We start from the raw sequence: 21,101 nt of genomic DNA on the forward strand, positions 1-21,101 counted from the left end.
CTTTCCATTTGGAAACATACTTTCAATCTTGCAACACCCTTCCCATCTTAAATCACACTTTCCATCTTAAAACACCCATTCCATCTTTAAAAACACCCGTTCCATCTTAAACACACATTCCTTCTAAAAACACAGCTGAGGCAGCGTTTTTTGCCCACGATAACAGAATCCACTCACAAGGATTTCAGCTTCAGGTGAGCGAGGGCGTCGGGGTGGACAGACATGATGCTGTTCTTGCTCAGGTCCCTGTAGGGTGGACGAAGAACAGAGGGAGGGAGGGAGAGAGAGACGGAGGGAGGGAGGGAGGGAGAGAGAGACGGAGGGAGGGAGGGAGGGAGGGAGAGAGAGACGGAGGGAGAGAGAGACGGAGGGAGGGAGGGAGGGAGGGAGGGAGGGAGGGAGGGAGAGACGGAGGGAGGGAGGGAGGGAGAGAGAGACGGAGGGAGGGAGGGAGGGAGGGAGGGGCAGGAGATGAACGTATAGATTAGGACACTTGTGCGGTGCGATGGGATAAAGCTGGCGGCTCTCTTGGGTTCACAAGCCCATCAGACAAGACCAGCACTACGGTAATAAAGCGCGAGTGAGCCCTGGGGGCCCATTTTCTCTTCCCGACGCAAACACTGATCCTATGGATAAAAATGGTATGGTGTGGGTTTTTCCTGCAATGGAAAGGCTTAGGCACCCGACTCTAGGTTTCTTTCACCGTGCCTAAGCCATCCAAGAGATAAGACGCAAGAAGAAAAAAAGGTAAAAGGTTAAAACTACCAGATTGTCCATGCATTTATTGCTTCAGTTCGGGCATCCCTCGACTACGGTTGATGGTGGCTCCATCGCTACGGATTAGCGAGGACGACAGCGAACACGGGAGCGCTACATCTCAGAGCCATGAGGTGATCCATCGCCGAAAACGGATCGGTAATTCTAAAATCCTTGTTTAGGCTTGTTTGGAAACTAGTGCCTGAGGTTAAAACCTATCCAGTCCTTTACCCTCTTCTCTAGTTTTTGGCAGACAATCACTGCCAAGAACAGGTCGAGCGATCACACTACTGTCGCCTGGCAAGTGACATCGCCCGTCGAGAACGTTCACATTGGCTGTCACTCAAAGCCTTATTTATAGCCAGCTGGAAGCCTGGTGGTCTTATGGTATGGACACCTCAGAGGGGAGGGAAGGCCTTCATACTCACAGGTGCTCCAGCTCCTCCAAGCCCTGGAAGGCCTTCTTGGTGATGGACTTGATCTTGTTCCTCTGGAGAATACTGGGTAGGAAGAGAGGTTGAAGTTAGTTTAAGCAACGCCTTCCAAAATGACTTTGAAGTTTGATTGCAAAGTAAGTTCAAAGGGTATCATCGTTTTGTTTAAACAAGATCTATGTTGGTTCAGGTTTGGACACATCCTGCTTTGTGACTTTACAGGCAAACACAGTGCCGGAACCGCTTATTAGAAGTAGAAAATAAGCCAATGGCGGCTTGTTATCAGTGGAAATCAAACTTTTCCTTTGTTAACCTGGATTGTGGCATTAACATCTAATGCGAGCACCTAGAGCTGTGCTTGTATACAACACCCAACTAATTACAACTGGGATATTGCAACCGAAAACCGATCACGAAATCATCTTAAACCATGCACTCGTTTCCCAGTAAATGAATACCACCGAGACATTCCCAAAACAGCCCGGTATTCCACGGAGCGCGGCCCTTACAGAGTGTTGAGCTTCTTCATGCCCTCGAACACGCTGATGGAGTCCTCGATGGCCCAGGAGATCTCATTATTGCGGATATCTCTGAAAAGGCAGAGGACCAGCGTGTAAACACTCAAGACACGTTTTCAACAGACCAGGGGTGAATGGACCGCGGGCCTTTCAGAATCGGAGGATGGAGGAGAGGAAACCCGATGGGGGCGGACACGGGGTGAGTGTTGTCCTGAGGAGATATTAACATGGTCCTTTTCAGCGAGCAGCTTTTAATTGCGCCTCTCGCTCTGCTTATTGGACACCACCGCGGGTCCCGGAGAGGCCCCGCGTACAGGACAGGTCATGGACCTTCCTTTGTCTGCGTGCCCGGGTTCTTTTCAAGAGGCCATGGCCCCCGTTCTGGTTGTCATGCACTGACCTCCATACCACAAGCCCCTGCTTGTACCGCCACCCAGCTACACCCCCCCCCCCCCCCCACCCCTTTAGAGCGCCATGTGTTCTCACAACACAGCCGTACCTCACTAATAGATGTTCTGGGGAGATGTGCTTCATTAAGCCTTTTTCAATGCAAACTGAGGGGAACTCTCCCCAGCCCCCCCCCCCCACCCCTTAGTGGGGTTCAAACCACCCCCCTCCGACCTTGGGAATCAGTCAGTATAGCTGCTAAATATAACCAAGGGGACCCCAAGTGATAAAGTGATATGAACTGGTTAATGACATTTTGGTTTGGTGGCGGAATATGAAACAATTTCAGGAAGAAATGATGGTGAAAAAAAAAATAAAGCTACAAAGAAACGGGTTTCTATTAAAACTACAATGACTTCCACAGATCCACATCTAAAAATGAGGTGAGTAGAAGACGGAATTAGATCAAACAAACAAATACACACTAACACAAACTAAACTAGAAATAAACGATTTATATTTCTTTTTGCGACTTCACGGTGCATTCCATGACAGGACCAACACTACGGAGACACAAAGAAATGAAATAAACAAAATAAAAACACCTACTTTTGACGTAAGACTTCATCAGAAAGCAGAAGTGAAAGAGGCTAGTCATAAATCCTTGGATAAAGACGGTGTGTTTTGGTTTTGCTTTTCAATATAAAAGGGAGCTACAGAGACAGGCAGTTGACTTGACGCCTACAGGAAAGGTAATGGACATTTAATCAGAAAACCAAAAAGACATTAGTTTAGTTTCACATCAGAGATAGGACAGAGCTCCAGAGACGGACAGATGGAGGACTCACAGGCTGCGGAGGCTGGCCAGGCCGCCAAACACCCCCTCTCCCAGGTGGCTGATGGTGTTCTCCCCCAGGTTCAGGTTCTCCAGGAGGCCCAGGCCCACGAAGGCCGTGTCCTCCAGACGCGTCAGGTGGTTGAAGGAGAGGTCCCTGCACAGGAGAAGATCCACGGGAGAAGACGTCACACAACACGATTTGACTCGGGCTAGGAATACACGCTTAAGGGCTGATTATGGTCCCGGATTCACGCCACGCAAGGACCACGCAGACGCTTCGACGCAGTCGTGAACCTGTTTCGGTTCTTCAACGGGTTTTAGTCAGCAGCCCTTGCTGCTGCGTCGCCTCAACGGAAGGTTACAATTTTTGGGAGGTGCACGTCAGCCCCTTGTGGCGGACGTAAAGGAGGGTCAGCGAGGACGTAACGGGTCCGTAACCCCCTTGCGTCACGTGAACGTGGGACCATAATCAGCCCTTTAGAAGGCACCATACCACAGCCATGTAGCTCAGATATATTACACTATATTAACCCCAGACGGGGAATTAGAGAGCAAATAAGATGCAAAGCAGGTAGTCAAATGTCTCCTGAGAGGCCCGGGGCCAGCTGTTGCTAGGCGAGAGACGGGGTGTTTGGGATGGTTTTTTTTGCATCGCATAGGAAGCCGGACTCACAGTTGTTCGAGCTTCTGGAGGAACTCCCAGGCGTCTGCTCGTATGATGCCGATGGTGTTCTGGCTGAGCTGCAGGACGCGCAGCATCCGCAGGCCGTACAACCAGCCCTTACTTACCTCCGTCAGGTTGTTGTGCTCCAGCTCTCTGGAGGGTTAAGACAACACACACACCGTGGTCAGGGGTGATTTGATTGCATATCGGTCGTAACAAGGTGAACGTGAAGTGAAAGGTAATTGAACGGTCCTGCACACAAGGTGCTAGAATACACTCAAAGTAACAAGAGTCTGCCTAGTTAATTAGCAAATGAGTTGAACAGAAAAGCAACCTCTATCCAGTCCACTTGCATCAGAACTCACTGAAATAAACTTGTTCAAGTTTCAACCAATGTTTCAAACGGCTCTCTTCTACATTTTGAGCTACATCATGAGACATTCAGCCCTTCCAGTTTCCTTCCGTCCAACGATAAGGCCTGTTGACTCACAGCTCCTCCATGTTGTTGAGTCCAAAGAAAGCTCCGTCCATCAGCTTGGTGATGCCGTTTCTCTGCATCTTCAGGGAGCGGAGGGCCTCCATCCCCTTGAAGGTCAGGCTGTCCACCACCTTGATCTTGTTGCGTTTAATCTCACTGGAAAGTGGAAATAACCCGTCATCTATTTGACACAGCAAATGTTTTACAATCAACAACAACAACACCTATACGATGAGCAAGAAGAAGAACAACAACAAGACCGACAAGAAGAGGAAGAAGAAGAAGAACAACAACACCTATACGATGAGCAAGAAGAAGAAGAACAACAACAACAACACCTATACAATGAGCAAGAAGAAGAAGAACAACAACAACACCTATACGATGAGCAAGAAGAAGAAGAAGAAGAACAACAACAAAAACAACAACTCACAGGAAGTTGAGCATGGGCAGCTTGAAGACCTTGGAGGGCAGCAGGGCCAGCCGGTTGCGGTTGAGTTTGAGCACCAACAGGGTGCTGGAGATGTTGTCGAAGCAGCCCGGCTCCAGCGTGCTGACCTTGTTGTTGCTCAGATTCCTGGGAGATAGAGAAGAGGGAACAGCGCTGCCGTTAGAAACACAAGACTTGCTTGTTTGTTTTGGTTCTCACACTAGGACAGGACCACCTGGGTTCGAAACAAACTAATGCAAAACATTAAGGCAGTATATTGTCATTGGGCCTTATTCTACCAGTATTAATATATTTTAAATAATATATATAATTAAACTTTAAACTATTTTTTTTTAAACACATGTCTTAAGCCTTGATTAGTAAATCAGTCATCAGTAAATCAGCCCCACCCTGAAACAATAAAAACAATGCAATGACTATGATAACTCTCACTACACTGGTGCACACCACTTTCTGATTTAATGCACTCTGGCGGAAACAATGACATACGGCAGTGGGTTTGAGTACTAATAATAAATGGAAATAGGAAATCACTTTGAACGTAAACGTCTACAAATAATCCTGATGTAGTCCAGTGTTAATAAACATTAGTAAACCTTAGAATGAATCACAGATTGTTGTGATTTCACCAATGACATAACCCAGACATGAAGCCAATGGAACAGCACAACATGGTGCAAACACACTTTCTCCCTAAATCCCAATAGAAGAGTAAGAAAACTTTAATAGGAACTTACAGGTATTTGAGCGGCATGGAGGGGAAGGCCTTGAGCACAGAGATAGAGTTGGAGGCGAGGTCTAGGGACTCCAAGGATGTGTACGGCTGCAGCTGATGCAGAGGTAGCTCCCAGATTCGGTTGTGGATCCTGGATAAGGGCAGTTAGAGACCAATTAAAAGCCAATCTACCACCGTCAGTGTATTACTCAAATATACATAGGAGAAACTAGATATAATCAACACAATCTATGACTGTATTTAGCATTAAGATTGCAAAAACATGTATGCCTTTGTGGTAGAGTGGAAAGCCTAACAGCCTGCAAAACCGCTAGAACATTGAATATTTTGTGTCTGAAGGGGACTTTTTAGATACTTTTTTGCTCATCTCAAGTCACAAACCAGTTTTCACAATAATATTAGTTTAGTATTAGAGTTTACAACTGACGCATAATTATTAAAGCAAGGCATTGTTAGCATAAATAAACATACAATATATAATATAAATAGAAATTGACCCTGATCTTTGCAAACACCAGAACATCATCACAGCAACCTAGAACCTGACAAGATGCTGGACTTACAATGACAACGACGTGACGTTGGAGGAGACGTCCCCAAGGGAAGGAATAGAAGTCAATTCATTATGATTCATGCTCCTGCAAATGTAAATGAAAACAAACATTCAAACACAATCATCTACATGTTTCGACATGATATTCAGCTCGGAGCGATGACATGATCCCTCCCAATGAATCACGGCAGTGATCCGATTCCCTTGAGACGGCTCAGAGGTGCTCGGGATTTTAGGGATACTACTTACACTTGGGTGATCCAGCTAGGGGGGTTACGAGGAGCTGTCGTAAGTCTTTTGCGGTTGCAGTCCAGGATATGTATCTCGTCGAATCCACTTTTACACGAGCATGGATCAGGACAGGGCTCCAGTGCACAGGCACTCAACCCCAACAACATGAAGACGACGGCCACAGACACGGGCCAATCCTCCGCCATTTTAAATGTCTTCCTAGCCATAGCTACGTGGCTAACTTGCTAACTGTCCGAACAATAGTTGTAAAGCACACAACACGCTCCTTTCCGGCACCGGGGATTAATCAAACGTGCACATAATTCCGCGGAGAGGTGGATCAATCCCATATCGTGGCGTGGAATACATTTTTCCAACTTGCTGATGGCATCCCTGCCGAGATTTTTCCCGTCTTCCCTGGAATTCCTTCCGCTAGCTGTATTCCTCCAAGAAGGCACTTTTCCCAATACTGTACATGATACCGTACACCTCCAGTCCAGATCACAGTGCCATGGCACCGACCCTAATCGTTGCAATCTATTATCACACAGATTGTCTTATTTTAAATCAAAAAGTTATTTTTTCTCGACTTGTGTCTCGAAGGAACAACAAAGCGCCTCGCGTTGACGACATGAGATACCTCAGGTCCCGCCCCTTCCAGCATGTTTACACGGATTCAATTGGAAGGCGATCATGCCTGTCAAGTGTCTGCTGCTAGCCTATTGGAATTTATAAGAAGATGATTTAGTGCATCTTTTTTTTTGCAAAACACAACCGCTACATATAGGCTATTTTTGCCAAGTATTTTCTAAAGCCACCAACATAGTTTATCCCAAATATGGATGATAGTGTAAAGATACATTAGTCATTTAGCAGGGCTGTATTTTCCAGTCAGAATGTTGGTATCACAACAAACAGTGTGCACCTTTTCTACTCGACACGTGTATAGGCAAGCCCCAATCCGCCTTTACATATCTCAACTTTTGGACAAAGGTACACAAAGCATATACACAAACGCACGCAGGTACATGCTACAGATGTGCCAACCACTGCCCAAACTCGTTTAATATTCCCTCTCATTGGTCGTATTACACGCAGGGAGGTTGAATAAAACTGCAGCAAGCATCACACCTATGCCATTGCTCAGCTGAGGCAGCCACCCATCAACATGAGCCACCAGGAGATTCTCGGGAAGCCTGTCTTCCACCACTGCATCGGGAGATGTCCCTTCGTGGACAGCGGTGCGTTCCAGCGGACCGTGCGGCTGGACGTCCACCACCGCCAGAGCGTGGTTCAAGTTATCGGGACGGTTCTGAAGGCGAGCTTGAGCAGGTGAGCGAACCAGACGTGTAGGCCAGGCCGGTATTATCTGCAGATGCACTGAAGTTATAGATTATAATTTGTATGATATTAGATATTATTTTAATTTTGGCGTGAACCTATCCATTGGATATTTTCTAGGTCTATATTCATTTTAATACACATAGCCTATTGTTAACTCATTCAACAAAGCATGATGTCCCCGCGGCTGAAATAAGCGGACTGAGAACGTGAAAAAGTAGTGGACAGGGAGGGGCGGGGGCCAGGTTTTGGGAAGGGGGATCGGATTGGCTACCGCCGGCTGACCAATCCCAGGACAGGGGATCACTGGCCTCACCTGAGCCGTTGTTCCACCGTTGACCATTAGTGCTATCGGTAGTGGACATTCTCGCCTTCGTGGTCAGCCGGCTCTGCAAGTCCAGCTTTGGTCCTCCTCGGTACAGAAGTCCGTCGGTCAATATTTTCCAGTAGTCATGAGCGGCGAGCGGACGCTCCGGGTCAGGTGCGGGCAGACGAGCAGAGTGTTGTACGTGGTCGGGACGACTCTGTCCGTCAACCTCTGCAGGTAAATGGATCCATCAAGTCTGGGAAAATGTTTAGGCTTACGTTACTATTTTTACTTCCATCTCAGTTTGATTTTAGACTCTTAATTTTCAATCAATCGTCCGTATCTATTATTGTGAGCCACTTTTTTTGTTATGTTTTTTTTGTTTGTGTGACCGTCTGTGACGTCAATTTAGCCGTCACAAGCCACACACAGTGGGTTTGAGTGGGATGTCAAAGCATGCCGTTGTCAGCCGCAGACAGATCAATGATTGTTTCTGATAGCTGGACACAATCCCTCGTCTGTTGCCTATTCAGCACCAGCGGTGGGCTTTTGTACAATTGAGACGGATTAAAAAAAACATCATGATCAGGCAATTCGGTTGTCTCAGTCACAAAGTGTGGTTGTGTTCGCCTGACCGCGTTGCGTGCTGACAGGGGGGCAATGCAATGACTCACGCTTGTTCTATTTATTTACAATAATCATCAATACCATTGAATTTGATTGAAACTCAAATGGAAGCAATGTATAATTGTTTAACAAAATTAGTTTAATTTACATCGAGTTATGGTAATATTCTACGTATTCACGGTGATATTCTTTAAAACATTTTATTTCCTCTTCAGGTGTAGCACATCAGACTAATATACTGCACGTAGCTCTTAGAGCTGAAAGTGTGCTGATGTTGCATAATTACAGCAATACAACATCTCAATACTGTAGGAGCTGTAACTAGGTGACTGTTGGAATTGAAGACAGTGCTGCAGGCCATTATTACGGGTCGTGTAAAGTTACAGTGGAAGAACAGGTTCCTCCCTCTGTTAGCTATGCCACAGTGTTTGTATATTGTAGTTTGTGTGATTAAACAGACCGCATTTTATCCACGTGGACAAAACAGTGTATCACTCCCATGTCCCTTCTTTTTCGTTTTGTAAATATTGGGGTTGCAAAGCAAGCATCACTATTGTTATAATTTATTTTGTACCTTTTAATTTGTTTGTGTTTCTTTTTTGTTATTTTCAGGGGAATTCCTTCTCTATTTCAGGGGGAGGGAGTCATTTGTATCTCAGTGCCTCTATGAGTCCTAGTCCCTTTCTTATGAAACGTTATATCATAAACAACTATAAATAAACTGAAATGCAAATGTCTGCCATCTATCTTTGGTCCCAAGCGACTCAGATACTGACACACATCATTCAGTAGGAGCAGGTTAGGGGGTTGGGTCAGGTTCAGATCAGGGCACTTGGGGGATCGACCCAAGAACCTTTCGGCTTGGAGTCTGAACACTCCTAACCCCTAGTGTGTGTGTGTGTGTGTGTGTGTGTGTGTGTGTGTGTGTGTGTGTGTGTGTGTGTGTGTGTGTGTGTGTGTGTGTGTGTGTGTGTGTGCCCTTCCTTTCATCCCGTGTAGGAGCGCTCCTCCGAAGTCCAAGGCCTTCAACGTCCAATGCACGCCCAATGTCCGGTTCAGCATCAGCCCCACCCCTGTCCCGGGCCCCTCCCCTTCCCCCTCCCCCCTGCCACTGAACAACAACACCCTGCTGTTCATCGTCATGAAGGAAGCCAGTATGGTTGAGAGTGACAGCAAGGTATGGGGGGGGGTGTTCCGGTATTTCGGGGGGGGTTCCGGTATTTCGGGGGTGGTGGGAGGGGGGTCTACAGTCGTTTCTATTTTGCCGCACAACCGTTCCAACTTCCAACACTTGATACGGCTCTGAGCTGGAAGGGACATGCTAAAAATGCATGCATGTGCACACACATGTATATGCACTCCATGGCTTCACATGCACACACCAAGATTTGCAAATATACATATGCACACAAAACGCTTCTCACACACACACCCTGGCGGTGAATCGGAACGGGTTTTATAAGGTTGATTGTGTGACCTGTAACACAATGGGTGGCATAGGTTGCTGATGTCAAACTTTTCGAACATTTGTACTTGGGTTATCGTATTTGCATGTCGCTTCAGATAAAAGCGTCTGCTGAATGCCCTCAATGTAAATGTAATTTGAGCATATCTTTTTCTTCTGCCGGTTGGAAGCTGTCCGTCACCTACTATGGAGACAACACGGAGGTCCTTGGGAAGGCCGTGCTTCACCTCACCGCCATCGGTAGGAGGTTCACACCAAACATCTGTGGGAGAACGTGTGTGGGAGAGAGCATCTGGCTCTCTGCCTAGAGCACATCTCAGACCCTCTTCAGTCAAGTCCGGGCAAATGGATGAATATGATAGAAACATGCTTCTTGAATTAATTGCATACCCCCTAGCAATAAATCCATCAATTCCCACTTGCCTAACCGGGTCTGGGATTATAAACTGTAATTACACAGGAATGCTGTTCTTGCATCTTGTTCTATGTTCCCCTTTCCATGTGTTGCAATGACTTGCCATGTTCGGGGTTGTGGTTATTTTGTTTATCCCATGTCTTGTTGCTTTGATGTTGTGCAGTGGCTCACATATAAAAAAAAAATGGTCATATAGCAGACACTTCTAACCAAAGCGACTAACAAGTCTTCAGAAAAAGCATACATTCAAAATTGGAGTAGCTACAAAGAAAGTTGAAATGCTGTGCGAGCCAAGAAAAACCAAGTTGAGTTAATAGTGAACTTTCTGTCGTCTGCAGAGGTGTCACTGGACGTAGATGCCGACAGGGATGGTGTTGTTGAGAAGAACAACCCGCACAAGGTAACATTAGATAAATATGCATTCACTTCCTCCTTGGCTGCGACGTACGGCAGCAATGAGGAAATAAAGTCTGTCTGAGGCTGACCAGATTGTGGGCCAATTTCGGCGAGTCATTCCTTCTGGTTGTCTTTGACCTTTGATCAGGAAATTTTAAATAAAGATATTGCAACATGAATACACAATACTTTATACAGGTCTAAAATGTAAGAACAATTATATTCAATAGATAATTTTGCTCTTGCCTTATTTTATTTTAGAATGATGTCAAAATTGTGTTTCTGATCAGTTATACATAGGTAGAATTCCCTGAAAAACACACACAAACAGCAAACAAACAAACACACACACAGTGTGTGTTCCATTAATGTCTGTATTCCCAATTGTTGTATAGGGGGCGTGGACATGGGGCCCTGAAGGACATGGGGCCATTCTATTGGTCAACTGCGACTCTGAACAATTCTATCATAAAACTCCTGACAGTGACCGGAAACACATCACAGCAGTCTCTGGTAAATATTATTTGATTATTTTGTAATTGTATTAATATGTGTAACTCTTTTTTTTATGTGCGATTGCGCAGCTTTTTGTTGTTGTGTTGTGACAAAAGACAAAAAAAACAAAAACATAATTTACTACTTTTTCAAAAACATAGTTGTAAATCATACAAAGTTAACATTGTCATGGGATTTGCCACTGAGGGGGGGTCTGTGTTTTCAATCAATCATACAAGATTCAGCAGATCGCTTTAGTGATGTGCAGTAATTATTGTTTTAATTCGACATTTTGCCTCAGAAAAACGAAATAAAGAATTAGATGTTTAAATATAAATAAATATGCACATTTGATGATATATATTTTTCGGCATCCTGTAGATGTAATCATTACCTGCTCCTTGAAGTACCGATGTGCAACATTTCAACTAACTTGGAGCTTTAAAGGACCTGTTCATATGTGTAGTCAATAATGATTGCAATATCTTTATCCTATAACACCACATCCTATAACATTTATATTTTACAAATAAAGGCTCCCTAAACCCCTCCTCACCCAGACACCCCAGCTCCATACTCCCGTAACTGAATCGGACACATTGCGACTTTACATTTACATTGAGGGGATTTTGCTGACGCTTTTATCCAAAGTGACTTGCAACCTTTCATTCACACATTCACGGCGGAGTCAACCACGCAGGACAACAGCGGGCTCGTCAGGAGCAGTCAGGGTTAGGCTTCTCACTCAGGGACACCTCGACACTCCGGGGATCGAACTAGCAACCTTCCGGTTACAAGTCAACCCGTGTGTATTTCGCTGCATAACTTTTCGAGTAACCTCAAAGCTAGATCAAAGAATAGCCTAGTATCGGGAGCGCAAATGTAACATTTCACTTTTGCACACTCAAAAAGGAGCTCCAGATCAATCATGACTATATCTACGATCATCAATAACCCGATCGCTGGCCGGCCTCTCCAGATCTGAATGACATGTCGCCCATGGTTCTGCGGACCAAGGGTCCGGCCCAGCTGCCCCCAGGGTACAAGCTGACCCTGCACATCTCTCGGGGGGACGCCGAGAAGGTCAGAGTCTTCAGGTCCACGGCTGGAGACATGCTGAGCCGCTTTTTGGGTAAGCCCTGAGTGTCTCCATGGGGGTGATCTCACCCTCAACCCCGCCTCCATAGACGGAAGGCTCAGGCCATCAGTGGTCAGTGGTGTATGATCCCTGCAGTTTGTCAGGAGAATATAGTTAGGATTAATTTCTATTCTTATTCTTATTCTTATTATAATACAGTATTTCCCTCCCCATAGCTCTCCATTAACATTACCACTTGCCTACCTGCAATAATATACCTTTTATATATTGTCTTGTTTAATATTTTGTACCTTGTATAAATTTGAATTTAATTACATTATCAACATATGAGTAAACTAATACTAACATGTGTAATAACAATAAAAAATAACGATAAAAAAAGAACAATAAAACCTGAGTTAAATAATAATAACCCGACCCTTCCTATTCTCCGTGACTCTTGCAGGCAAGGTGTTCTTCCCTGACTTTGTGAAGCGCTACCCGCTGGTGCTGGACGATCAGGTGCTGTCCCAGGAGGTGCCCTACCAGCAGGAGACGAAGCTCTACGTGGAGGGCCTCCGCTTCCCAGACAAAGACTTCGACGGGCTGCTCAAAATACACCTCAGTCTGCTGGAGCCCGTCTCTGAGGTGGGAGCGGTCATACCCGGGGGGGGGGGGGGGGGGGGGGGGGGATTCATGGGTGTTTTCACCGCTGAGTGGCGGTAGACTGCGGCCCGCATTTGAGAACACGCCTAACCCTGAGCGCACTTAGGGTCAGGAGAGAAACAACTCCCCAAACCAGAGTGGGAGTCACCATGAGAGGGAGCAAAGAGCAGGGATCCCTCCCTTAAAATAGTGTGGCATAATAGTTCTGAAACTAAGGAACTATAACTATAGAGTAGAACCAGTGTTATAACAACAATAACAACAGCAACAACCTTTAGTCATTGAGCCGATTATTTTATCCAGTGAGGCTGAGGACGGTAAAACCATTGGACGATGTAGGATAGTGAAACATGAACTTTAGGGATATTGATCAGAACTTATAGGATAGTGATGCAAGACGTTATATGGAAGTGACCTGGTGTTGCCGCTTGTTGCTCCAGGACTTCCCAGAGACCCCCATCTACACTGACACCGTGGTGTTCAGGGTGGCCCCCTGGATCATGACCCCCAACACCCTCGAGCCTGTGGAGGTTTTCGTCTGCAGGTAGACACTCGTGTTATTCACTGTAGAAACTCACTACAAACTCAGTGTCCTAGTGTTATTCACTGTAGAAACTCACTACAAACTCAGTGTCCTGGTGTTATTCACTGTAGAAACTCACTACAAACTCAGTGTCCTGGTGTTATTCACTGTAGAAACTCACTACAAACTCAGTGTCCTGGTGTTATTCACTGTAGAAACTCACTACAAACTCAGTGTCCTGGTGTTATTCACTGTAGAAACTCACTACAAACTCAGTGTCCTGGTGTTATTCACTGTAGAAACTCACTACAAACTCAGTGTCCTAGTGTTATTCACTGTAGAAACTCACTACAAACTCAGTGTCCTAGTGTTATTCACTGTAGAAACTCACTACAAACTCACTGTCCTGGTGTTATTCACTGTAGAAACTCACTACAAACTCAGTGTCCTGGTGTTATTCACTGTAGAAACTCACTACAAACTCAGTGTCCTGGTGTTATTCACTGTAGAAACTCACTACAAACTCACTGTCCTGGTGTTATTCACTGTAGAAACTCACTACAAACTCACTGTCCTAGTGTTATTCACTGTAGAAACTCACTACAAACTCAGTGTCCTGGTGTTATTCACTGTAGTAACTCACTACAAACTCACTGTCCTAGTGTTATTCACTGTAGAAACTCACTACAAACTCAGTGTCCTGGTGTTATTCACTGTAGAAACTCACTACAAACTCAGTGTCCTAGTGTTATTCACTGTAGAAACTCACTACAAACTCAGTGTCCTGGTGTTATTCACTGTAGAAACTCACTACAAACTCAGTGTCCTGGTGTTATTCACTGTAGAAACTCACTACAAACTCAGTGTCCTAGTGTTATTCACTGTAGAAACTCACTACAAACTCAGTGTCCTGGTGTTATTCACTGTAGAAACTCACTACAAACTCAGTGTCCTGGTGTTATTCACTGTAGAAACTCACTACAAACTCAGTGTCCTGGTGTTATTCACTGTAGAAACTCACTACAAACTCAGTGTCCTGGTGTTATTCACTGTAGAAACTCACTACAAACTCAGTGTCCTGGTGTTATTCACTGTAGAAACTCACTACAAACTCAGTGTCCTAGTGTTATTCACTGTAGAAACTCACTACAAACTCACTGTCCTGGTGTTATTCACTGTAGAAACTCACGACAAACTCAGTGTCCTAGTGTTATCACTGTAGAAACTCACTCCAGACTCACTCTGTTGTAGTGTGTTATTGCATAATTGAAGTATATTTAATAGGTAGTACTCTCAGTAGTAGGTATAGTTATAGTTGTATTATAGTAGTAGTAATTAATGTGCACATGTGGCGACATGTCTAGTCCTATAATGTGAATTTTATCCTGATGAACACAAAACGCTCCCTTTTATTTGAATGCTCGCTGGATCAACTGGATATCTTTGCATGTGGTGTCTCTTCCAGCACAAAAGATAACTACCCGTTCCTGAAGGGGATAACTGGCCTGGCGAAGAAGAACAACTACAAGCTGAAGGTGTGCTACGAGTACAAGAACCGAGGAGATCGCTGGATGCAGGTATGAGGATGGTTTGAAGGAGTTCTGAAAACCATAAGAAGTAAATACTATGACTAACATTGTAAGTACCCATTACCCTTCACGTAAGCGCAATAGCGAAAGAGCAAATTCACCTTCATGAATTAGGGGATTTAATTATTTAGAACTAGATTTTAGCATTTTGAGCACGATCTTTTTGTGATCATTGATGACGTTTGGATCCTTGCGTGTGCTTCCTCCCCCCAGGATGAGCTGGAGTTCGGCTACATCGACTCCCCTCACCAGCACTTCCCCGTGGTTCTGGATTCTCCTCGGGACGGGGACCTCAAGGACTTCCCCTACGACGAACTGCTGGTGAGAAACCTCCTCAGAAGCTCCCATCGGTATCTGGACAGCTCTACTACCACCTGTATTTCCTTAAACGGGTTGATGTTTCAGGCAGGCAGTGGCTGAGAAGGCAGAGGAGGTTGTCAGGCAGCTCGAAGGTTGCTGGTTCGATACCCGGCTCCTCCTAGCCTAAGTTTCGAGGTGTCCCTGAGCAAGGCATCTAATCCTTACTGGCTCCTGATTATAGGGCTGTTCCGGTGCATTGGTTGTGTGTATGTGTGCACGGTCGGGTGAATGTGAGCCACTCATCGTAAGTTCTTTGGGTGGCTGTGGATCAGAAAAGCGCTACACAAATGCAGTCCATTCACGGTGGTGTTTTTTTCCGCGCAGGGCAAAGACTTCGGCTATGTGACGCGAGTGCCCGAGGACGAAGAGGTCAACAGCCTGGACTCCTTCGGTAACCTGGAGGTCAGCCCGCCCGTCACAGTGAACGGTAAACACTACCCACTGGGCCGGATCATCATCGGCGTGGCCTTTCCTACGTGAGTTTGTTACAGAGTCTGAAGTTTGAGTCGACGAACGATTAATTCGCTTCAGCGAGAAACTTCACATATGTTGCTGGGATGATGCCAGGTTTCCAACAAATTTCTCAGTATCTTGAGGGAGGCTCTTTTAGTTCTTTAGAAACTGATTTCTTATCAGTGAAGTGCAGTTTATACTGTGGTTTATAGTATTGTTGACTGATAAGAGACGCAGGCCAGCTTGATAGACCAACCGTTTTTGAACAAGATAAATATATAAATGAGCTTAATTAAACTATTGGTGAATTTAGGAATAGTCGTCTTCTTCTCATTAAGAACGGTGCAACAAAAACACTGTAATCGTTCTCTCTCCCCTGCAAAGGTCAGCTCACGGTCGCAACATGACCAAGGTGGTCCAGGACTTCCTGTGGGCCCAAAAGGTCCAGGAGCCCGTGGCTCTGTTCTCTGATTGGCTCTACGTCGGTCATGTGGATGAATTCATGACCTTCGTTCCAGCACCCGGCCCTAAGGTAAATAATCTTCACATTAAATCTTCACATTCAGTATATAAAAGCTATTTTAACCCTACTGCCATATGGCTTCAAACTAGTAGGTCAAAGGAGGTTGGAAATGCTTAAACATTTTCTGAATGAAATTGATAATTTGTCCCTTATACCACCTCCTTCATACTTTGTGGTTTTATCTGTCTGTCTGTCTATCTTGTGTGCAGGGTTTCCGTCTGCTGCTGGCCAGCCCAGACGCAGGCTACAAGCTGTTCAAAGGCCTGCAGAACGATGGGCACGGAAAGGCCAAGATCTTTGAGGGTAATCAACAAATGATGGGATGTTTGTATGCCTGTAGCCAATGACAACTGACGACTATAGCACTCTGTTTCTGGCTCTGTTTATATATCTCTGTTTCTCTGTCTCTCTCAATCAGGTCTGGGACCAGATGAAGAAATGTCAGTGGACGAAATACTGGACAACGAACGTCTTAAATCTGAAAACGATTATGTACAGGTAGATGGCTTGTATCAGTGACACTTATTTTAAAGCTGCAGTATGTGGAATGGAGTGGCATCTAGTGGTGCGTTTTAGATTGCAAACAACTGAACACACCTCATCAGCCCTCACTGTCCAATGACGTAGGAGGAGCTACGGTGGCCTGTAGTGGCCTGCGTTGTGTGAGGGGCCAGAAAGTTCTATAATGATATATTCTCTGACAACAGCATGGAGAAGCCAATCATATTGTTGGTATAGGTTATAGCTGACAGGTAAGATAGCACAATAACTGTTTCCTGATGAACTCTTATGAACTCTCAAACAATTGGTAAATATTTTTGAGGCAGTTATATTGGTTGCTCAACAGCTGTTGCGTGGGAGGTAGGAGCCACATTCTGGGCTGCAATAACTATAATTTAGGGTTTCATTATTGAGTTTAAGCTGTTGGTCATCAAACACAAAGCACAACAACAACTCCATTGAAGCGCATTCCCTCCAGTAGTCTCTGATGTGAAAACAAACAGAGAGGCGACGGAGACTGGTTTCAACACACTCTCCCTGTCCTCAGAACTGCATCGACTGGAACAGAGACGTGCTGAAGAGAGAGCTAGGATTGGATGATGATGACATCATCGACCTGCCTATCCTCTTCAAGCTGATGGAAGACAACCGGGCGGTGGCGTTCTACCCTGACATGGTGCGTGCCGTTACCCCAAAACGTGCATGTGTTCCCTGAGCCCGGTACAACGGACTGAACCAAGTGCTAGTATTAATCCCTTTCAATAGAGATTTAGCATCAATGTTCTTATGGTTGAGTAGCTTGTCATTATTGATCGTCGCAAGCAGAACCTTGGCAAACACTGCATTGAATGGTGAGTCAGTGGAGTGTGAGGCACAAACCTTTTGGCTAGGAGATAAACTCCTTAAGGCAAGCGCTACTAGACTATCCTGCTTCCCGTTTAGTGAGTTTCTACAGCGAAGAACAAGCTAGGACAGTGAGTTTCTACAGTGATTAACACACTAGAACAGTTAGTTTGGAGTGAGTTTCTAAAACAGAGAAGGTTTTAGTGAGTTTCTACAGTGAATAACACTAGAACAGTGAGTTTGTAGTGAGTAACACAAGTTTCAAAACCACCATCGCTCCCTCTCTCTCTCCCAGGTGAATATGATCGTGTTGGGCAAGGAGCTGGGCATCCCTAAGCCCTTTGGGCCCAAGGTGGACGGTCGCTGTGCCCTAGAGGCAGAGATGACCTCCCTGATGGAGGCGCTGGGGCTGAGCTGCACTTACATCGACAACTTCGCCTCCTACCACAAGCTCCTCGGAGAGGTGCATTGTGGGTCCAACGTCCGCCGGAAGCCTTTTGAGCTCAGGTGGTGGAACCTGGAGATGTGAGCCCGGTAACCGGGGCGACAACCGATGGTCGGTTTCTGAATCACCAAAGTTCGGTCGCACTAGTAGATTAGAGGGAGCTTCGGAAAAGTACAACTATAATATTTTCAAGTATAATATTTCTATATGAGACGAGCTTTGTTTAACACTAAGTACAATGTTGGTATGTTAACATTTCATTTCAAGTTTCAGTTTCAGTGTCAGAACTACCCCTGGTATATCTTGACCTGAATAAGCCTTTAACATGCCTTAAGTCATTTCATTCAACCCAATGTGAAGTCGGCAGATTAGATATCACCCGAGTTCAACATGTTCCATGTATCTCCATTTTTATTAAAGATTTTTGCTCTTATTTACACAAAGGCTTGAAAGCAGTATTTACAAACATGGGCTTAAGCGGACGGTTGAAAGAAATATAAATACAATCATCTCAATCACAGCAAACGGACACCCCATCTGGAAATATACAAGCACAGTGAGAGGAATTAACTTTTGACGTGTAGTAACAACATTGAACCACAAGAGAGCGTATGGCATCTACTCAAGCATCTCAGAAAGCCAATTGGAAAATAGTGTTGAGGTTAAAACAATAGCAACCACGGTGGAAATGCCTGCAATAACACATATTTAATGTTTGCCTCAATTGTACAGGAATCCTGGGCACAATAATTAGACACCTCAATATTATTTGCTTGTAGACCTCAGTGATTCCTTTCCCGAAACCAATTATTCACACTTTAAACTTCATCGGCTGCATATGAAGAACATTTCATATTTATTTCAGTCATTTCACAGAAACATATTTCTTCTCAAAGTGCTGCCGCCCGATCCGGCTTGATAATTGTAAGGAAATGAAAAAGTTTGAGAGCGTACATTAAAGTACAATAACCGTGGCCCAGGGTTACACAGTATCGCCGCTCAAAGAACAAGAAGATATGCATACGTCACTGCATACCTCTGCACCTTTACATTCAGGCCATCAGGTGATCCGCAACGAAGGGGTCACGACCCCTGTCTCCCCCCTAGCAGCCTCTGTTACACAATCACAATAAAGGCCGCTTCACCAAGGGGGTCAGTGTCACTTCATGTGTAGCGAACCAGGTCAGATTAAACTGTTCGTGCAATATGCCTTCTGAAAGTTAGTGCTTCCTGAAACATAGGTACTGGTTAAAACAAACAAGCAAACTAGTACGTTGGTTCTCGTTCATCTTCCTTCAGTTGAGTCTCCCCCCCACCCACAAAACTCAAGTTTCCCAACACAACCATAGGTCAGGCATGGCATTAGTGTGCTGTTCCCTTCTTTTGCAACGTACATTTATTTAAAAACTTTTGGCAAGCAGATTTACCCCATGCACCACAAGGCTGTTCTCTTAGAAGCTCCGACACGTTGGTTGGTGACCGAGAGCGCTTTTAAATAAGTTATAAAATAACAAATTGCAACAGAATCTCACGGAGCGAATGGAGTCTGAAACAGAGGTCAGCGTCACACACACAAATAACAAACACACACACACACATACACACTTATGTTACATTGTGTCTCTCGACACAGACTCGACAGAATACCAGTTAATTATACAAAACCAAAGTCACGATGCTTAACTGTACACCCACATAATCAAAGTCATTGAGTGGCAGACTTATTGGAAATCAAGAGGAAAATGTAGGTTTGTTTTTAGACCGACTAGAAACGTCAGACTCAGTTCTAAAACAGTGTTTGTTTGTTTTTTTTCTCAGTAGAAGGATGACAAATTACAACAAGTCCACTAATAGCCGTACAAAGATCCCTTCCACCACATGGAACAGCCACTAAGGGTTTTGAAGAGAAGCTTCCACCGGAACAATTAGAAGACAAGGAAACCCAATGAGTCATGAATTCAGGCCGGCCTCGGTCTGGCCCTCGTGCCGACAGCAACACAGACGGACCAGCGGACGCGACCACGACAGGAAATGATCAATTTAAAAAAACAACAACACTTCTTTCTCTCTGTCTTTTTTATTCTACAACCCCTGACCTCTCATTTGAAACCCGTCCCACACCCCAGCCTCTCTTTCGTCTCAAACATCTCTCTCTTGTCTGTTGGAGACAAGACAGAACCCGTCACAAGTGTCTAACAAAGAGAACGCATGGGGCAGGGGGGGTGGGGGGGGTTTCACCATGTGAGGGAGCGCCTCCCCCATCAGACAGGGTGAGGTGCGCTGGGTCGAGATGGCGGCTGGTCCCGCCCTGATGGGGCCATGTTTGACACAGTAGTACGTCGCTCCTCTCAGAACAAGAACAAGAGGCCCCAGGGCCACGGGGCCGTAGGACCACGGGGCCGTAGGACCACGGGGCCATAGCGGCCAGTCTCAACTGACAGCCATCAAACAGGAGGTTTGATGGTGGATAGGTGCTATCCCCATTGTCCTGTCTGTGGTTAATAAAGTATTTCCCCTGGAGGTGCACTTCTCTGGGTCCGGCCTGTAGGGGGCAGCGACGCGGACCGGCAGGTACAAACATGTCTACGGATCTGCCTGGCATGTCGTGAGAGACTGCAGATACCCACAGGGCTGAGGAAGGAGGGGGAGATAGAGAGGGAGGGAGGGAGGGAGAGGGGGAGAGAGAGAGATATATATCTGTCGGTCTCTTGGATCCAGCGGGGGGGCGGTCTTCTAACTCTGGTCGTCTTCCGGGTCGGTGGTGGAGTTGACGTGGCAACGCCTCGTGTCCTGCAGGGCGGGCCTCTTCTGGGGGGGGAGTCGGACAGAGTCAGACCACGCAGGGCTCAACCGGGGGGAGGGGCCGGCCTCCAACCGTGTAGATAATTAATCTTTGAAGATTAAACATTAAAGATATAAGATCAACACTGCAACTGAAAGGGAGACTAGGACGTTGGAGAAAGTGCAACATTATAGAGACTTAAATCTTTAAGGAGGGTATACCTTATAGAGTCCTTAAAGAGAAGTC

The 21,101-nt window shown here is 45.6% G+C and overlaps 3 protein-coding genes across 18 annotated transcripts in view; 1 reads left to right on the forward strand and 2 right to left on the reverse strand.

Moving 5' to 3' along the window:
* Positions 1-89: 89 nt before the first annotated feature.
* LOC132470174 (leucine-rich repeats and immunoglobulin-like domains protein 2) lies at positions 90-6,716 on the reverse strand. Its single transcript, XM_060068519.1, has 10 exons — positions 6,065-6,716; positions 5,826-5,900; positions 5,264-5,392; positions 4,509-4,652; positions 4,088-4,231; positions 3,607-3,750; positions 2,944-3,087; positions 1,700-1,780; positions 1,185-1,256; positions 90-246 (listed from the first exon to the last, which is right to left on the reverse strand). The coding sequence occupies exons 1-10, from the start codon at positions 6,271-6,273 to the stop codon at positions 174-176; spliced, it is 1,215 nt and encodes a 404-aa protein (XP_059924502.1). The 5' UTR covers positions 6,274-6,716; the 3' UTR covers positions 90-173.
* A 390-nt stretch (positions 6,717-7,106) lies between these two features.
* Positions 7,107-18,516, forward strand: padi2 (peptidyl arginine deiminase, type II). Of its 2 annotated transcripts, none has more exons than XM_060068412.1 (16): positions 7,107-7,378; positions 9,321-9,498; positions 9,957-10,026; positions 10,540-10,601; positions 10,993-11,110; positions 12,072-12,224; positions 12,637-12,818; positions 13,277-13,380; positions 14,825-14,936; positions 15,162-15,269; positions 15,633-15,784; positions 16,146-16,293; positions 16,494-16,587; positions 16,703-16,782; positions 17,333-17,461; positions 17,924-18,516. In XM_060068412.1, the coding sequence occupies exons 1-16, from the start codon at positions 7,215-7,217 to the stop codon at positions 18,155-18,157; spliced, it is 2,088 nt and encodes a 695-aa protein (XP_059924395.1). In that variant the 5' UTR covers positions 7,107-7,214; the 3' UTR covers positions 18,158-18,516. The 2 variants fall into 2 exon arrangements, with proteins under 2 accessions (XP_059924395.1, XP_059924396.1); XM_060068413.1 differs by lacking the exon at positions 7,107-7,378 and adding an exon at positions 7,700-7,931.
* LOC132470114 (rap1 GTPase-activating protein 1-like) overlaps positions 18,470-21,101 on the reverse strand; it is a 114,239-nt gene continuing 111,607 nt past the window's right edge. For 13 of the 15 annotated variants that reach the window (XM_060068346.1, XM_060068333.1, XM_060068339.1 and 10 more), the window contains one exon: positions 18,470-20,881. In XM_060068346.1, coding sequence (XP_059924329.1) covers positions 20,807-20,881 — 75 coding nt within the window. In that variant the 3' untranslated portion in view covers positions 18,470-20,806. The remainder of the gene's footprint in view (positions 20,882-21,101) is intronic. The other 2 variants (XM_060068335.1, XM_060068340.1) reach the window with 1 other exon arrangement.

Source organism: Gadus macrocephalus, chromosome 13 (genome assembly GCF_031168955.1).
Source record: "Gadus macrocephalus chromosome 13, ASM3116895v1".
Classification (NCBI taxonomy): domain Eukaryota; kingdom Metazoa; phylum Chordata; class Actinopteri; order Gadiformes; family Gadidae; genus Gadus; species Gadus macrocephalus.

What these genes read in the sequence shown, in the direction of transcription:
- LOC132470174 (XM_060068519.1), bottom strand. Translation starts at nt 6,273, where the DNA reads ATGGCTAGGAAGACATTTAAAATGGCGGAGGATTGGCCCGTGTCTGTG. An exon ending in CTGGCCAGCCTCCGCAGCCT is followed by an intron (nt 1,781 to 2,943) that starts GTGAGTCCTCCA and finishes CTGCCTTTTCAG; the next exon opens with AGATATCCGCAATAATGAGA. An exon ending in ATGAAGAAGCTCAACACTCT is followed by an intron (nt 1,257 to 1,699) that starts GTAAGGGCCGCG and finishes CTTCCTACCCAG; the next exon opens with TATTCTCCAGAGGAACAAGA.
- padi2 (XM_060068412.1), top strand. Translation starts at nt 7,215, where the DNA reads ATGAGCCACCAGGAGATTCTCGGGAAGCCTGTCTTCCACCACTGCATC. An exon ending in CTGAAGGCGAGCTTGAGCAG is followed by an intron (nt 7,379 to 9,320) that starts GTGAGCGAACCA and finishes CATCCCGTGTAG; the next exon opens with GAGCGCTCCTCCGAAGTCCA. An exon ending in TCCCCTACGACGAACTGCTG is followed by an intron (nt 15,270 to 15,632) that starts GTGAGAAACCTC and finishes TTTTCCGCGCAG; the next exon opens with GGCAAAGACTTCGGCTATGT.